Below are 12,127 nucleotides of genomic sequence, written 5' to 3' on the forward strand. Positions count from 1 at the left end.
ACATTATAATGATATTTACGGCTTTGGGGCTAGTTACAGCGTCTGTAATTTATTCATTTGCCTGGAAAGCTATACTGTATTTTGAGAGAGAGAAAAAATCAACAGCGGCGTCCAACGTTCTGCAAACATTGCACATATGTATGTATGCTGAACTTCTTTCACACCGTATGTAACCAACCACGATAATCGGAGGCGCACCGCACGGCACAGTTGGCACCTGCCGTCTCTACGTGCATGCGTTCGCCAGTCGCAGCTCTCTTTTCATTCGCCACACGACCAAGCTCCCCACAAACCGCAGCCGCAGAACACGCCGTGCCACCCGCAGATTGTTGCCTCTGCCGCCCTCTCGCACCGGGAATGACAACACGGGGGGGAAGGGGGGGCGGTCATCCCCGTACGGCGCGCACAGAGTGCCACATCGCTGAGCGCACCACCCAGGGGGTGAAGTTTCTGATGCAGCGCCGCATTACGGACGTGCCATGGCTCTCTCTCTCTCTCTCCCGGCCGTCCACCTCGTTTGTCATGCCGGGCAAAAATCAATGAAGCTCACAGCCAAGGGTGACTTTCTCTTTTACCCTCCGGATGGGTCACGTGCCATTTGATCGAGCCAGCTCTCTTAAGAATTGTGTGTTTACGTATATGTGTGTGTGTGTGTTTATTGTGCTGGGTGCGGGTGGCGCGTAGCTGTAACCCAGAACTGTGGTCAGGAGGCCCGGAGGATTGTGCACAATTTCATTGTGATTGCGATCCACCGACCGGCAGGACTACAGCAAATGTTTTTGATCTATTTGCGTCGATTTTGCACCACCGTTCCCTCTCAGATGGGAGGGTTTTCTACAGGTGCTCCAGATTCCTCTGACACAACGAGGCGTTCCTCGAGAATTGAGCAATCACATCCATCATGAACCTCTGACACAAAGTGTCTGGAAACTCGGTGAAGCTTTCTGCTGTTGACCCTCCTCATCAGATGTACGAGTTCAAATCCCAACCAGGAGTCGACTATAGCCCATCCTTCCTCACGGGTCGGACTATTATCCTACGATCCTACTTTGGTCCCTGTGATAGGAATGTGGAATTTTTAGAGTGAAAGTCAAATTTGTACCACAAAACCTCGTGACCTGCATTGGAAATGAGCACCATTACACATTTGTTTGTTCTTGTTCCGCATTTGACAGTTTAAAAAATAAAATGTTGTTTAAGCGAGAAATAAGGAGCTCACCAATGTAAAAATTAGTTCATAAGCAAATTAAAAACACAATCCAAAAGCATCAGCAACGTCAATGCTTGGGCCAACGTGTGCGTGTTTCTTATACAGTAGCAAGGTTTGCACTGGAGGTACCATTGTGGCAATGAACCAAATTACTGTTCCAGATTCACCCTTTTGTGGAGCAGAGAAACCACTTGCATTCCATTGCATCACAATGCGTAATGTTTTTTCGACAGGAAAATGTTTCGCCTCAATTGGTGCGCACCGAGGTTACGCAGAGACTTCGATCGATCACTCAAATGTATAACACGGTTCTGAGGATAATATTTCATGGGGCATCGCTGTACAGTACTGTACTTTGTGCTGCACTGTGACGAAGCATCGGGCTCCCCATTGCGTTGCAATGTACGGCATTGGGAAGCCTAATTATTCGGGGGTGCTAAGCCCAGCGGCAGTGAAAGTGTGTCAAGTCGGCCCCAGGCAGTGCGAGCCGTCGGGTTAAAAGGTCGTCATTCCAATTACTTCAGCTCAGCAGTGCAAATACAGTCGAGTCAAAATATTCTCATTTAAATTTAGCTCCGGCTTCCTGGCTGACAAAGCCAAAATGATGGGGTTTTGTCAAGCACTGTATTAAGCTTCGCTGAAGCCTCGTAGGTGGCAGTGGTCACAGTGGGAGCTAATGAAGGCACGTTCTACTCGCTAGGAACTTGGCAAATGCACTGAGCAGTACCCGTCAAAGCCAAGCAAGGGTCATAGCTTAGGGCGACCAGGTCAGATGTCGTGCAGGAAAGTTTAGCGCTTTCCCTAATCTGCGGCGCGAGCTTTTTTTTATCCCCCCCACATGCAACATTAAGTTGGTACGATTCAGAATAAAAAATGAGAATGAGATTTAGATGCCTTATATAACAATGCTTTCATATTTAATATTACTAGACATTAGACGACTTATATTACGATACTTTCATATTGAATATTACTAGACATCGTGAGAAGTCAAAGCACATTTTATACACGCTAAAAACAATAATAATTATTAATATAAACTTTTAGTTAATTCACTGCTGGATGAAGCCCTCCTCACACGGTATCAGTTGAGGGAGTTGTTTGACCATACTTCGCTCTGATTGTCAGTGAGAGATGCGAAGTGGAGGGAGGCTAAGGACGGACTCAGACATCGCTCGCCACTGATGGTAGCTATGAGCGGGAATCCAACTCGGCTCAACAGATTCGCGGCGCAGTGCGCTATTGTAACGGGCGTACAGTACAATAATGGCATTCAAATTCAGAAGTGAAAATGGAACTTTCCAATAAACTGCAACAAAAGGCGAGTTTTTAAAACGCTGCGGATTACATGCAAAAGTTTCTGCCGATGTAAATTGCAGTCAAAATGAGAATGTAGATAGAAAAAAAAGCCATTGCTTTGATATGCCACTCCGAAACAAGTCACTCAAACTCAAAAGTGGTAATCTGTCCTCAAAAAGCTGAAAAAGTTAAAATCCCTTCCAAACTGCTGCAAGCCACACACTTAAATAGTGCACAGTGCCATGTAACGCGCAGTGCCATATAAACCCGTACGAAACTGATACACAGCATTTGCTAAAAAAGCCTGCATTGTTTGGTCACGCACAGAGAGGTGCACGTGGCCAGGGGCAGTTAGCTGTAATGCTCTAACAATTTATTGTTCGTTGACTGTTATAGGTACGGCCAATAAAAATCTTGGTGAGTGCTTTAAATGAAAAACATAGTTGCATGAAGTGATCATGCACATTTTAAAGCTCGAAACTAAACGTAATAATATAAACTGTACAAAAAGAAATAAACGCTATATCTTTTTTTTGTATCACGACTATTACCTGTATCAAATTGTCCATTAAAGGCCTTTCGGCATTAAGGCACGCATTTCCTTTGTTCGCACTATAGTAAGGCACAACAGAAGGCCAAGGCAGTCATGACACTCGCCTGCAAAATGACCGTGGAGCAGCTATTGTGGTCTAGCAATGCATGTCAAACAATTGCATTACTAATATATATCTGATCACATTGCCACAGTCAGCCAATGGTGAGGCTCCCAACAACTGCAACACCGAGGCCTCAAAAAAATCTACTTCCAAGAAGCATAACGTGACTTGTTATCGTGACAAAACCCGCTGAGCGTAATCAGAAAACTACCTTCAAGATATTCTTAGTTTTTTCGGTAAAGTCACGTTGAAGAGAAACAACAAAATAACAAAATATATATAAAACAATAAAAAATTCTCACGACGTTTCGACCATAACTCAAACGGTCATCATCAGGTGTGTCGGTTTGCATAAATTTATTTTGAAAACGGCATATTTATTTATTTATATATATAAAAATAACGTTTGCGTCACGCGCAACGATTGGCAGTTTGCCAGGACTAGTCCATCTATTTTTTGAAAAGAGGAGGGGGGAGACGAAATTTGTTTTTATGTATGCTGTCTGAAAGCCACTGTAAGCGTGAACAATCAATCAAGAACTGAAATGATTTATCAAATCTTTCCAATGATTGCTAAGATAGAATCCATCTTCTCGGTTGAAATTGTCTCTGTGCTTGTATATGTGGATAGCCTCATGAACGAATCTCTCATGGAAGCCAGATGGCTTACAAAGAACCTCCGTCTTGGAAAAGTCAATGGCATGTGAGCCTACTGAATTAGAACAATGATCTGCTACGGCCGAGGTGTTGGTCCTACCGTGTTTAAGGTCTGCTTTATGTTCACGAATGCGGTCCGAGATATGGCGTTTGGTTTCTCCAATGTAACTACTACCACAGAGGCAACTTAGTTTGTAGACACCAGGGTATTGTATGTCCGGAATCACATCTTTTACAGACGGAACCAGATCACGGATTTTATGTAATGTGTTGAAACGGACCTGGATCTTGTGTTTATTCAAGATTTTGGAGATCTTTTTTGTGATCCCAGCAATGTAGGGTAAAGTGATGGTTTTGAAAGGCTCCTCAAGAGGGTTTTTCTTCATGGTTTGAGTGATAGCTTTGCGGATTGTATAGTCGGAGTAACCATTAGCCCTAAGAGCTTGGTGTACGTGCTTGAGTTCACTGCTTATGTGTTCCTGGTTGGATATGCATTGGGCTCTATGATACAGAGTCTTGATGAGAGAATTCTTCTGTGATGGATGGTGGTGGGAATCCGGTTTCAGATAAGCATCCGTATGGGTAGCTTTCCTGTAGACAGAGTGGCTCATTGAACCATCAGGTCTCTTTTTAATTAGGACATCCAAAAAAGGTATCTTGCCATCTATTTCGACTTCCATGGTAAATCTGATGGCTGGGTGTATGGAATTGATGTGGTCGAAGAATTGGTCTAGAGCAGGCCGGCCATGTGGCCAGATGACAAAAGTGTCATCCACGTACCTCTTCCATAAGGTTGGGCGCAGAGTGGCAGTCTGGATGGCGTCAGTCTCAAATTTCTCCATGAAAATGTTAGCTATAACTGGAGAAAGGGGGGAGCCCATTGGGGTGCCCTCAGTTTGTTTGTAGAAAGTTCCATTCCAAGTGAAGTATGTATTGGTTAAACAGTGTCTCACCAGGGGGGGTACCTCAGTGTTTAGTCCTTGATGAACCAAGTCTTCAATGATTGCAATGGTGTCAGGTACAGGAACCTTGGTGAATAAGGAAACTACATCAAAACTGACAAGCAGGTCGTCTGGGGACAGGGAAATACCCTTGATTGTTGATACCAGGTGAGTAGAATTTTGTACCGCAAACCAACAAAATAATTTCTGATTCAACCGCATTAATTGATGAATCTAAACAGTTTTCGTTGAAACCTTCTGCTGCCAGGCCACCAAGATTATACGGCTTACCAAAAATACATAAAGTTGATACACCTCTTCGTCCCATAGTCTCTACTATCAGCTCCCCCACCTACAAACTAGCTCGTTTTTTGTCTGAAATCCTGCGTCCTTTCACTGGAAAAAACACCTCTGCGGTACAAAATTCTACTCACCTGGTATCAACAATCAAGGGTATTTCCCTGTCCCCAGACGACCTGCTTGTCAGTTTTGATGTAGTTTCCTTATTCACCAAGGTTCCTGTACCTGACACCATTGCAATCATTGAAGACTTGGTTCATCAAGGACTAAACACTGAGGTACCCCCCCTGGTGAGACACTGTTTAACCAATACATACTTCACTTGGAATGGAACTTTCTACAAACAAACTGAGGGCACCCCAATGGGCTCCCCCCTTTCTCCAGTTATAGCTAACATTTTCATGGAGAAATTTGAGACTGACGCCATTCAGACTGCCACTCTGCGCCCAACCTTATGGAAGAGGTACGTGGATGACACTTTTGTCATCTGGCCACATGGCCGGCCTGCTCTAGACCAATTCTTCGACCACATCAATTCCATACACCCAGCCATCAGATTTACCATGGAAGTCGAAATAGATGGCAAGATACCTTTTTTGGATGTCCTAATTAAAAAGAGACCTGATGGTTCAATGAGCCACTCTGTCTACAGGAAAGCTACCCATACGGATGCTTATCTGAAACCGGATTCCCACCACCATCCATCACAGAAGAATTCTCTCATCAAGACTCTGTATCATAGAGCCCAATGCATATCCGACCAGGAACACATAAGCAGTGAACTCAAGCACGTACACCAAGCTCTTAGGGCTAATGGTTACTCCGACTATACAATCCGCAAAGCTATCACTCAAACCATGAAGAAAAACCCTCTTGAGGAGCCTTTCAAAACCATCACTTTACCCTACATTGCTGGGATCACAAAAAAGATCTCCAAAATCTTGAATAAACACAAGATCCAGGTCCGTTTCAACACATTACATAAAATCCGTGATCTGGTTCCGTCTGTAAAAGATGTGATTCCGGACATACAATACCCTGGTGTCTACAAACTAAGTTGCCTCTGTGGTAGTAGTTACATTGGAGAAACCAAACGCCATATCTCGGACCGCATTCGTGAACATAAAGCAGACCTTAAACACGGTAGGACCAACACCTCGGCCATAGCAGATCATTGTTCTAATTCAGTAGGCTCACATGCCATTGACTTTTCCAAGACGGAGGTTCTTTGTAAGCCATCTGGCTTCCATGAGAGATTCGTTCATGAGGCTATCCACATATACAAGCACAGAGACAATTTCAACCGAGAAGATGGATTCTATCTTAGCAATCATTGGAAAGATTTGATAAATCATTTCAGTTCTTGATTGATTGTTCACGCTTACAGTGGCTTTCAGACAGCATACATAAAAACAAATTTCGTCTCCCCCCTCCTCTTTTCAAAAAATAGATGGACTAGTCCTGGCAAACTGCCAATCGTTGCGCGTGACGCAAACGTTATTTTTTGTATAAATAAATAAATAAATATGACGTTTTCAAAATAAATTTATGCAAACCGACACACCTGATGATGACCGTTTGAGTTATGGTCGAAACGTCGTGAGAATTTTTTATTGTTTTATATATATTTTGTTATTTTGTTGTTTCTCTTCAACGTGACTTTACCGAAAAAACTAAGAATATGAATTACTGCAGTCACGAAAGCTTTAAATCAAAATACCTTCAAGATGCCGTAGAGGCCTTACAGAAAAAAAAGCATTGTGGCTATCCAGTGTCTATGCACTATGAGGGGCTCTTTAGAGTTCTCCAGTGGAGTCCCTTCCATCAGCAGTGGCGTTAGCAAATAATTGTTGAGCTCCACCTTCACATTGATATCTATAGGGTTTCTACAGGAATTCTGGTTTTCTCACACGTGCAAATCACTCATTCAGCAATTGACCATACATTTTAATGCATAACTTTTGTCATGGAAAGGTCTCAAGACCCAGTGAAAGCTTTCCTGCATAAAAGATGTTACTACTGAACTGTTAACTAACGCGTGATCAGAAAAGGTCGGCTGTGATTGGGTATGCCTAGAACAGTGACAAGATACATGATAAGCCACTTCGTTGGGCTCTCATTTGTGGCCAGGTCGCTTCTGAAAAGGAGCTATATAGCTCAGTGGACCTTACCTGGTAAAATAAAAAAAGTTTATTTTAGTTAGTTACCCTGAAAGACTGTGGGGTCAAATCATCATCATCATCATCACCACCACCAAAGTCTATAAGTTTCCCATAGCAATGGAACACACAGAGCATCAGGTGCTAATGTTAGTTGGCCCAAGTGAGGGCGCAGCCCATTTCACAAGCCAGTTTACGTTTCAAGATCCAAGTTTATTTTTTTTAATTAGTTGAGAACTCAAGAGACAAGGATGAGTCTCATTTTCAAGAGTGGCCCGAGTCACCAAAGTTGCCAAAGGAATATATATATTTTTAAAGTACAACAATCAAGCCAATATTATTCAGTGTATGTGTATTGTATACACGTTGCAGTGTGGGTGTTTATGTGAGCACGTGTGTTATGTACGCAATGCATTGTGTATGTGCGTGTTGCACATCAGATCATCGTCCCTCTCACGAGTAAACACACACTTCAATGAAAAACAAAGATCCCCCATGCACAATCACACATACACACAGATGTACAAAACACAAAGACAAATATCCCCCGTATGGCCTACATTCCATAATAGTTTACATATCGACTGCCAATGCTATGCATGGTCAGGAATCAAATACAGGTGGTCTATATTGCAGCTTATTGTTCTAAAAGCTACCTCACCACCCACCATATGATATGTAAGCAGTAAACACATTCACACACTTAGGGATGCACTGTGTGTTAAGTCCAGGTATATATAGAAATCGTGCTCCCGCCTAAAAGAGCTATGTCCGTATGTTCAGACGGTGGTCCAGGTTTGACAGAAGTGTGTTCTTTACAGGATGTAATGCATCCGTTTAAATCTTTTTTCGACTCTGCATCATAAATAGTACGGGGTTGTAGGCCACTGTGTGCCCTTTAAAACGATCCATCGTGCAGCCTTTGGAAACTTGTAAACTTTGGTGGTGACAGTCAAGCGATGCTACAGCCATGCGGGCCAAACACAACCCCCGTAACTTTCTTAGCATGTGTGACTTCACGAACGTATACCCACTGCATGAGCCGCGATTGGCCAATTTGTTTGAAGAGCATTCTTGAATGAGAAACGGGGGGATCGAGTGCTTGCGAAAAAGTGTACGCGTACGTTACATAAACATCGACTGTCTACAGTGAGAGGTCAGCAAGGCATCACACGAGAGGTCAGCAAGGCATCACACGACTGGGCAGTTTGGGAGTGGCGCACACGAAGAAATCTGCACGATCTACCAAGCAGCCCAACCTCAAACACGGCGCTTCACAAGCGTGCATCGTCACGCCCTGCGCAAAAACAAAGCGCAGCGCAATGGGTAACCGACAATGCATTTCGCGTCACAATATGTTTCGTGAGATTTGTGTGTACGTGTCAAGAAGCTTGCAGCGTTTATGGGTGCACGCGGTGCCGTTGTGGCTGCATGCCCACTCCACCGAGTCCGACAAAAAGTGTGCCCGAGTGACACAAATGGGGCGGCGAGTTGAGGCGAGCCGTGGTGGCGGTGGCGTTCAACGTCCCTTTTAGAATCCTTGTGAGCAACGCCGCGTCACTCGCAATGGAAGCGGGGCCGGAGAAGGCAGCAATCCCCCCCCCCCCCGCCCCCCCTTGCCACCTTTCACATAGACAGTCCTCTTACCCCTCTAACCCTACGCTGTCAAGTCCCCATCAAGGAAGAGACAGGCAGGTGTGGAAGTTCACACAATCTCAACACCGAAAAAAGCTTGAAGAGGATGCGATAATACACGCAGCTAGAATTAGTGCAAACGAAAGCGGACACGGAGGTCATGCTGATTGTCTTCATAATGAGGGATTAACATCGAACACCAAGAATCCTAAGGGTGACTTTTACTCTGAGCCTCTGGTATTAACACAGAGCCAACACATGTTTTCGTGGTGCCTTGGTCTGGTTGCAAAAGCCTCAGGCATTAACCATGAGCCGAAAGAATCCTAAAAATGCCCAAGTCTGACTCTCAGACTCTCCGAAATTAACCCAGAGCCCTAACATTTCTAAGTGTGCCTGTGTCTGGCTCTCTGAAATTTGAGTATTAACACTGAATCCTAAGAAGCATTAGGGTGCATTACTGTAATGGTTATTTGATATGTTTATATTAATAATGAATATAAGTATCCTAATGGTGACTTGGCTTGGTTAAATGGGCTTTGGGCATCAACACAGAATCCTAATGGTGATTCAGTCTGCCTCTCAGAGTTTCAAACATTAACAAAGGCTGGTTCTCTGAGTCTTGGGTGTTCATACAGAATGATCAACGCCCAGGTTCACAACTCTTGGTAGTTGTTTGGGTCAATGCATATGTAATAGTATTCGGACCCACAGAGTGCATAATCCAGGCCTGAAATAGCATGATTGTGTGCAGTTGAATGGCGTTAAACACACGGACAAATATCCTCAATATAGCCTTCTAAACTATGCTATTAGTGAGCAATTGATTATATTTATAAGCAGACAGTTCACAAGAGGTCGGTATAACAAGGGCATATCCTGACCACCTTCGTCTTCGCAGTAATGAAGATCACAGACACATCCCGGTCCTGTTAACCCAACAACTCCTGGGTCCGTCTTGTGACCTCGTGCCGACAATTTTTTCTGCGGCTCCACACTGACCCTGAAGTGCACCAGGCCTGGCACAACTGCCATGGTAATGTCACCGCGATTTAGTGACTAACGGCAGCTGATGCCGCCGCTGCGCGTGCAAAAAAGGAGACTGCACGCAATCGGCCTACTGTGAGTCAGACCTCCGTCAAACTCCCCAGACCCCCCCCCCCCACCGAATGTTGCATTCTCACCGTCGGTGCTCATCCCCACGGTCGGCCGGAGGCACAGTCACGCACTCATCGTGGCCGTGGAATAACCTCAGCACGTCGCCTCCAATCAGGTAGCCTGCCCGCCAAGACCAGGGCAAAGGGGAGCGGGCAGACACGAGCCGAGGTGAGCACAAGAGATGCGTGTTCTCGCAAAACCTTCACTTGTTTTTGGAGTCCGTGAGCATTGGCATTGAGAGGCTGCCGCGGTGTGACGGTTATCACGCTGGACTTGAAGCCTAGAGACCTCCTGACATCGTCATTGTGATATATCAGCAGGGAAGTTGAAAAAATAGCCAAGTATCTTTAATCCATCTGCCTCTGGTCACCCTGCAGCAAAAATGTGCGCACCACAGTTGGTGGATGGGCAGCAGGATGCGTGTTGCGAGGACTCCCTCCTCTTCTAAGACATCTGGCCAGCCTATGTATGGATTACGTTGAACTTCTTTCACACCGTACGTACCCAACCGTGCTAATCGGAGGTGCGGGGGAAGGATAACGAACTGAACACAAAAATCAGCTCAAAAAAGAAGTTCGTTTTCGATATAGATTTATGAGTGCATAGCTCCAGTGGCTGCCTAATGTCGGAAGGGAGAGCGTTCAAGACGGCCGCAGAAGCGCACCTAAAAGCGCACGATGCGCTAACCGTCTTTGTTCGATGGAAGAGTAGGCCAAATGCCCCCTCTAGAGATCTCTCGAGTGACGATCCTACCACCAGCAGCGGTGGAGGCAAACATTTGAAAGGCTGCATAGTTACTTTCTTCGTATCAGCATCTTGCTGATACACATCCCACCAACGTCTTTTTCAATAGGGCAGCACGAAGTGTAGGAAATTACACACGCAACTGGCAACACATACCAAGCAGATATCTTGCCGAACAAAGTATTAAAAGACTGGCTTTCCTGAGTAAATAATAATAATTACATGTACAGCCCTTTATCAAGCCACTGCTGGACAAAGGCCTTCCAAGGTTTTCGTGACTGCAGGGATCCATACTCTTTGGTTCTTTCGGAAAAGTCACGTAGGTATAAAATTTAATTAAATCACGAGGTTTCGGGAAGCGCACAAGCGTCCGTTATCAGGTGGGACAACCACAGCAGGAAACAATTGCTGAAGTGTTCCTTGCTGTGGTTGTCCCACCTGATGACGGATGGTTGTGTTGCGCCCGAAACGTCGTGATTTAATTTAATTTTATACTTACGTAACTTTACCGAAAGAACAAAAGAGTATTAGACAACACTTTACTATGATGGTCAGTGTTGGTTGTGGGCTGATGAATTCTTGTAGCAAGTTTCAGTTCAAAGATCACTTGCCACTGTTGCTGAGCTATGATTGGGATTTTTAACTTAGATCGCCAGGTTCATTGTGCAGTGCATCGTGCAGTGCACTAACCACTGCACCACCTATTCACTGCCTCCTGAGAGAAATACTCTATTTTTTCCCTTACGATGTCAATTGAGAGCCAGTTAAGACACAATATCTTCATGGTATTTAATTATATTCATGGTAGGAAACACATTGGTAAAAATATATATTGGTCGTACAAACGTACAACACATGTTATTTAAGTTCCAACTGCCTGCCCATGCATTGTATATTCATTCTGTCGAATGGCATCTGAACTGCTAAGCTGAAGTCACTGGGTCACATGGATGTAGAACCTCTATCGCGCCATACATAGCCAACCGTGCTAATCGGATTGTCTATGATAGCACGTGGGGAACATACCTTGGGCCATCTCACTCCCAGAGCACACAGGAGAGACGTTCCACAGTGTCTGCTGGAAGGAGGCATCCACGTGGAGACTGCCGTTTGCGTGCGAGAGATGCTGCAGGAAATGGGACAAACGCGTGATGAAGAGGGGCGGGTAACAGGAGTCTCTTCCCTGCGGACATCAATGACGGTCGCATCACAGCATTGCCGCATACAAACACTGCTATAGCATCTGGCCAGGCGGCACTGTGATCACAGTGCTCAACCCAGAGTCAATGTGTCAGGATGTCAATTCCCAATCAGATATCGACTCAACCCATTATTGCTCCAAGGGCAATACATTCTGTCAATTTTTAGTTA

General features: G+C 44.8%; 1 protein-coding gene across 13 annotated transcripts in view; it reads right to left on the reverse strand.

Annotated features, from left to right (window-relative positions):
• LOC116939631 (ryanodine receptor 2-like) overlaps window positions 1-12,127 on the reverse strand; it is a 332,153-nt gene that overhangs the window by 253,396 nt on the left and 66,630 nt on the right. For all 13 annotated transcript variants that reach the window (XM_032948287.2, XM_076062962.1, XM_076062947.1 and 10 more), the window contains 2 exons: window positions 11,783-11,882; window positions 10,039-10,132 (listed from right to left, as the gene is read on the reverse strand). In XM_032948287.2, the coding sequence (XP_032804178.2) occupies window positions 10,039-10,132; window positions 11,783-11,882 (194 nt within the window). The remainder of the gene's footprint in view (window positions 1-10,038; window positions 10,133-11,782; window positions 11,883-12,127) is intronic.

Source organism: Petromyzon marinus, chromosome 6 (assembly GCF_048934315.1).
Source record: "Petromyzon marinus isolate PM22_M1 ecotype Great Lakes invasive population chromosome 6, UKy_Petmar_22M1.pri1.0, whole genome shotgun sequence".
Lineage (NCBI taxonomy): Eukaryota > Metazoa > Chordata > Hyperoartia > Petromyzontiformes > Petromyzontidae > Petromyzon > Petromyzon marinus.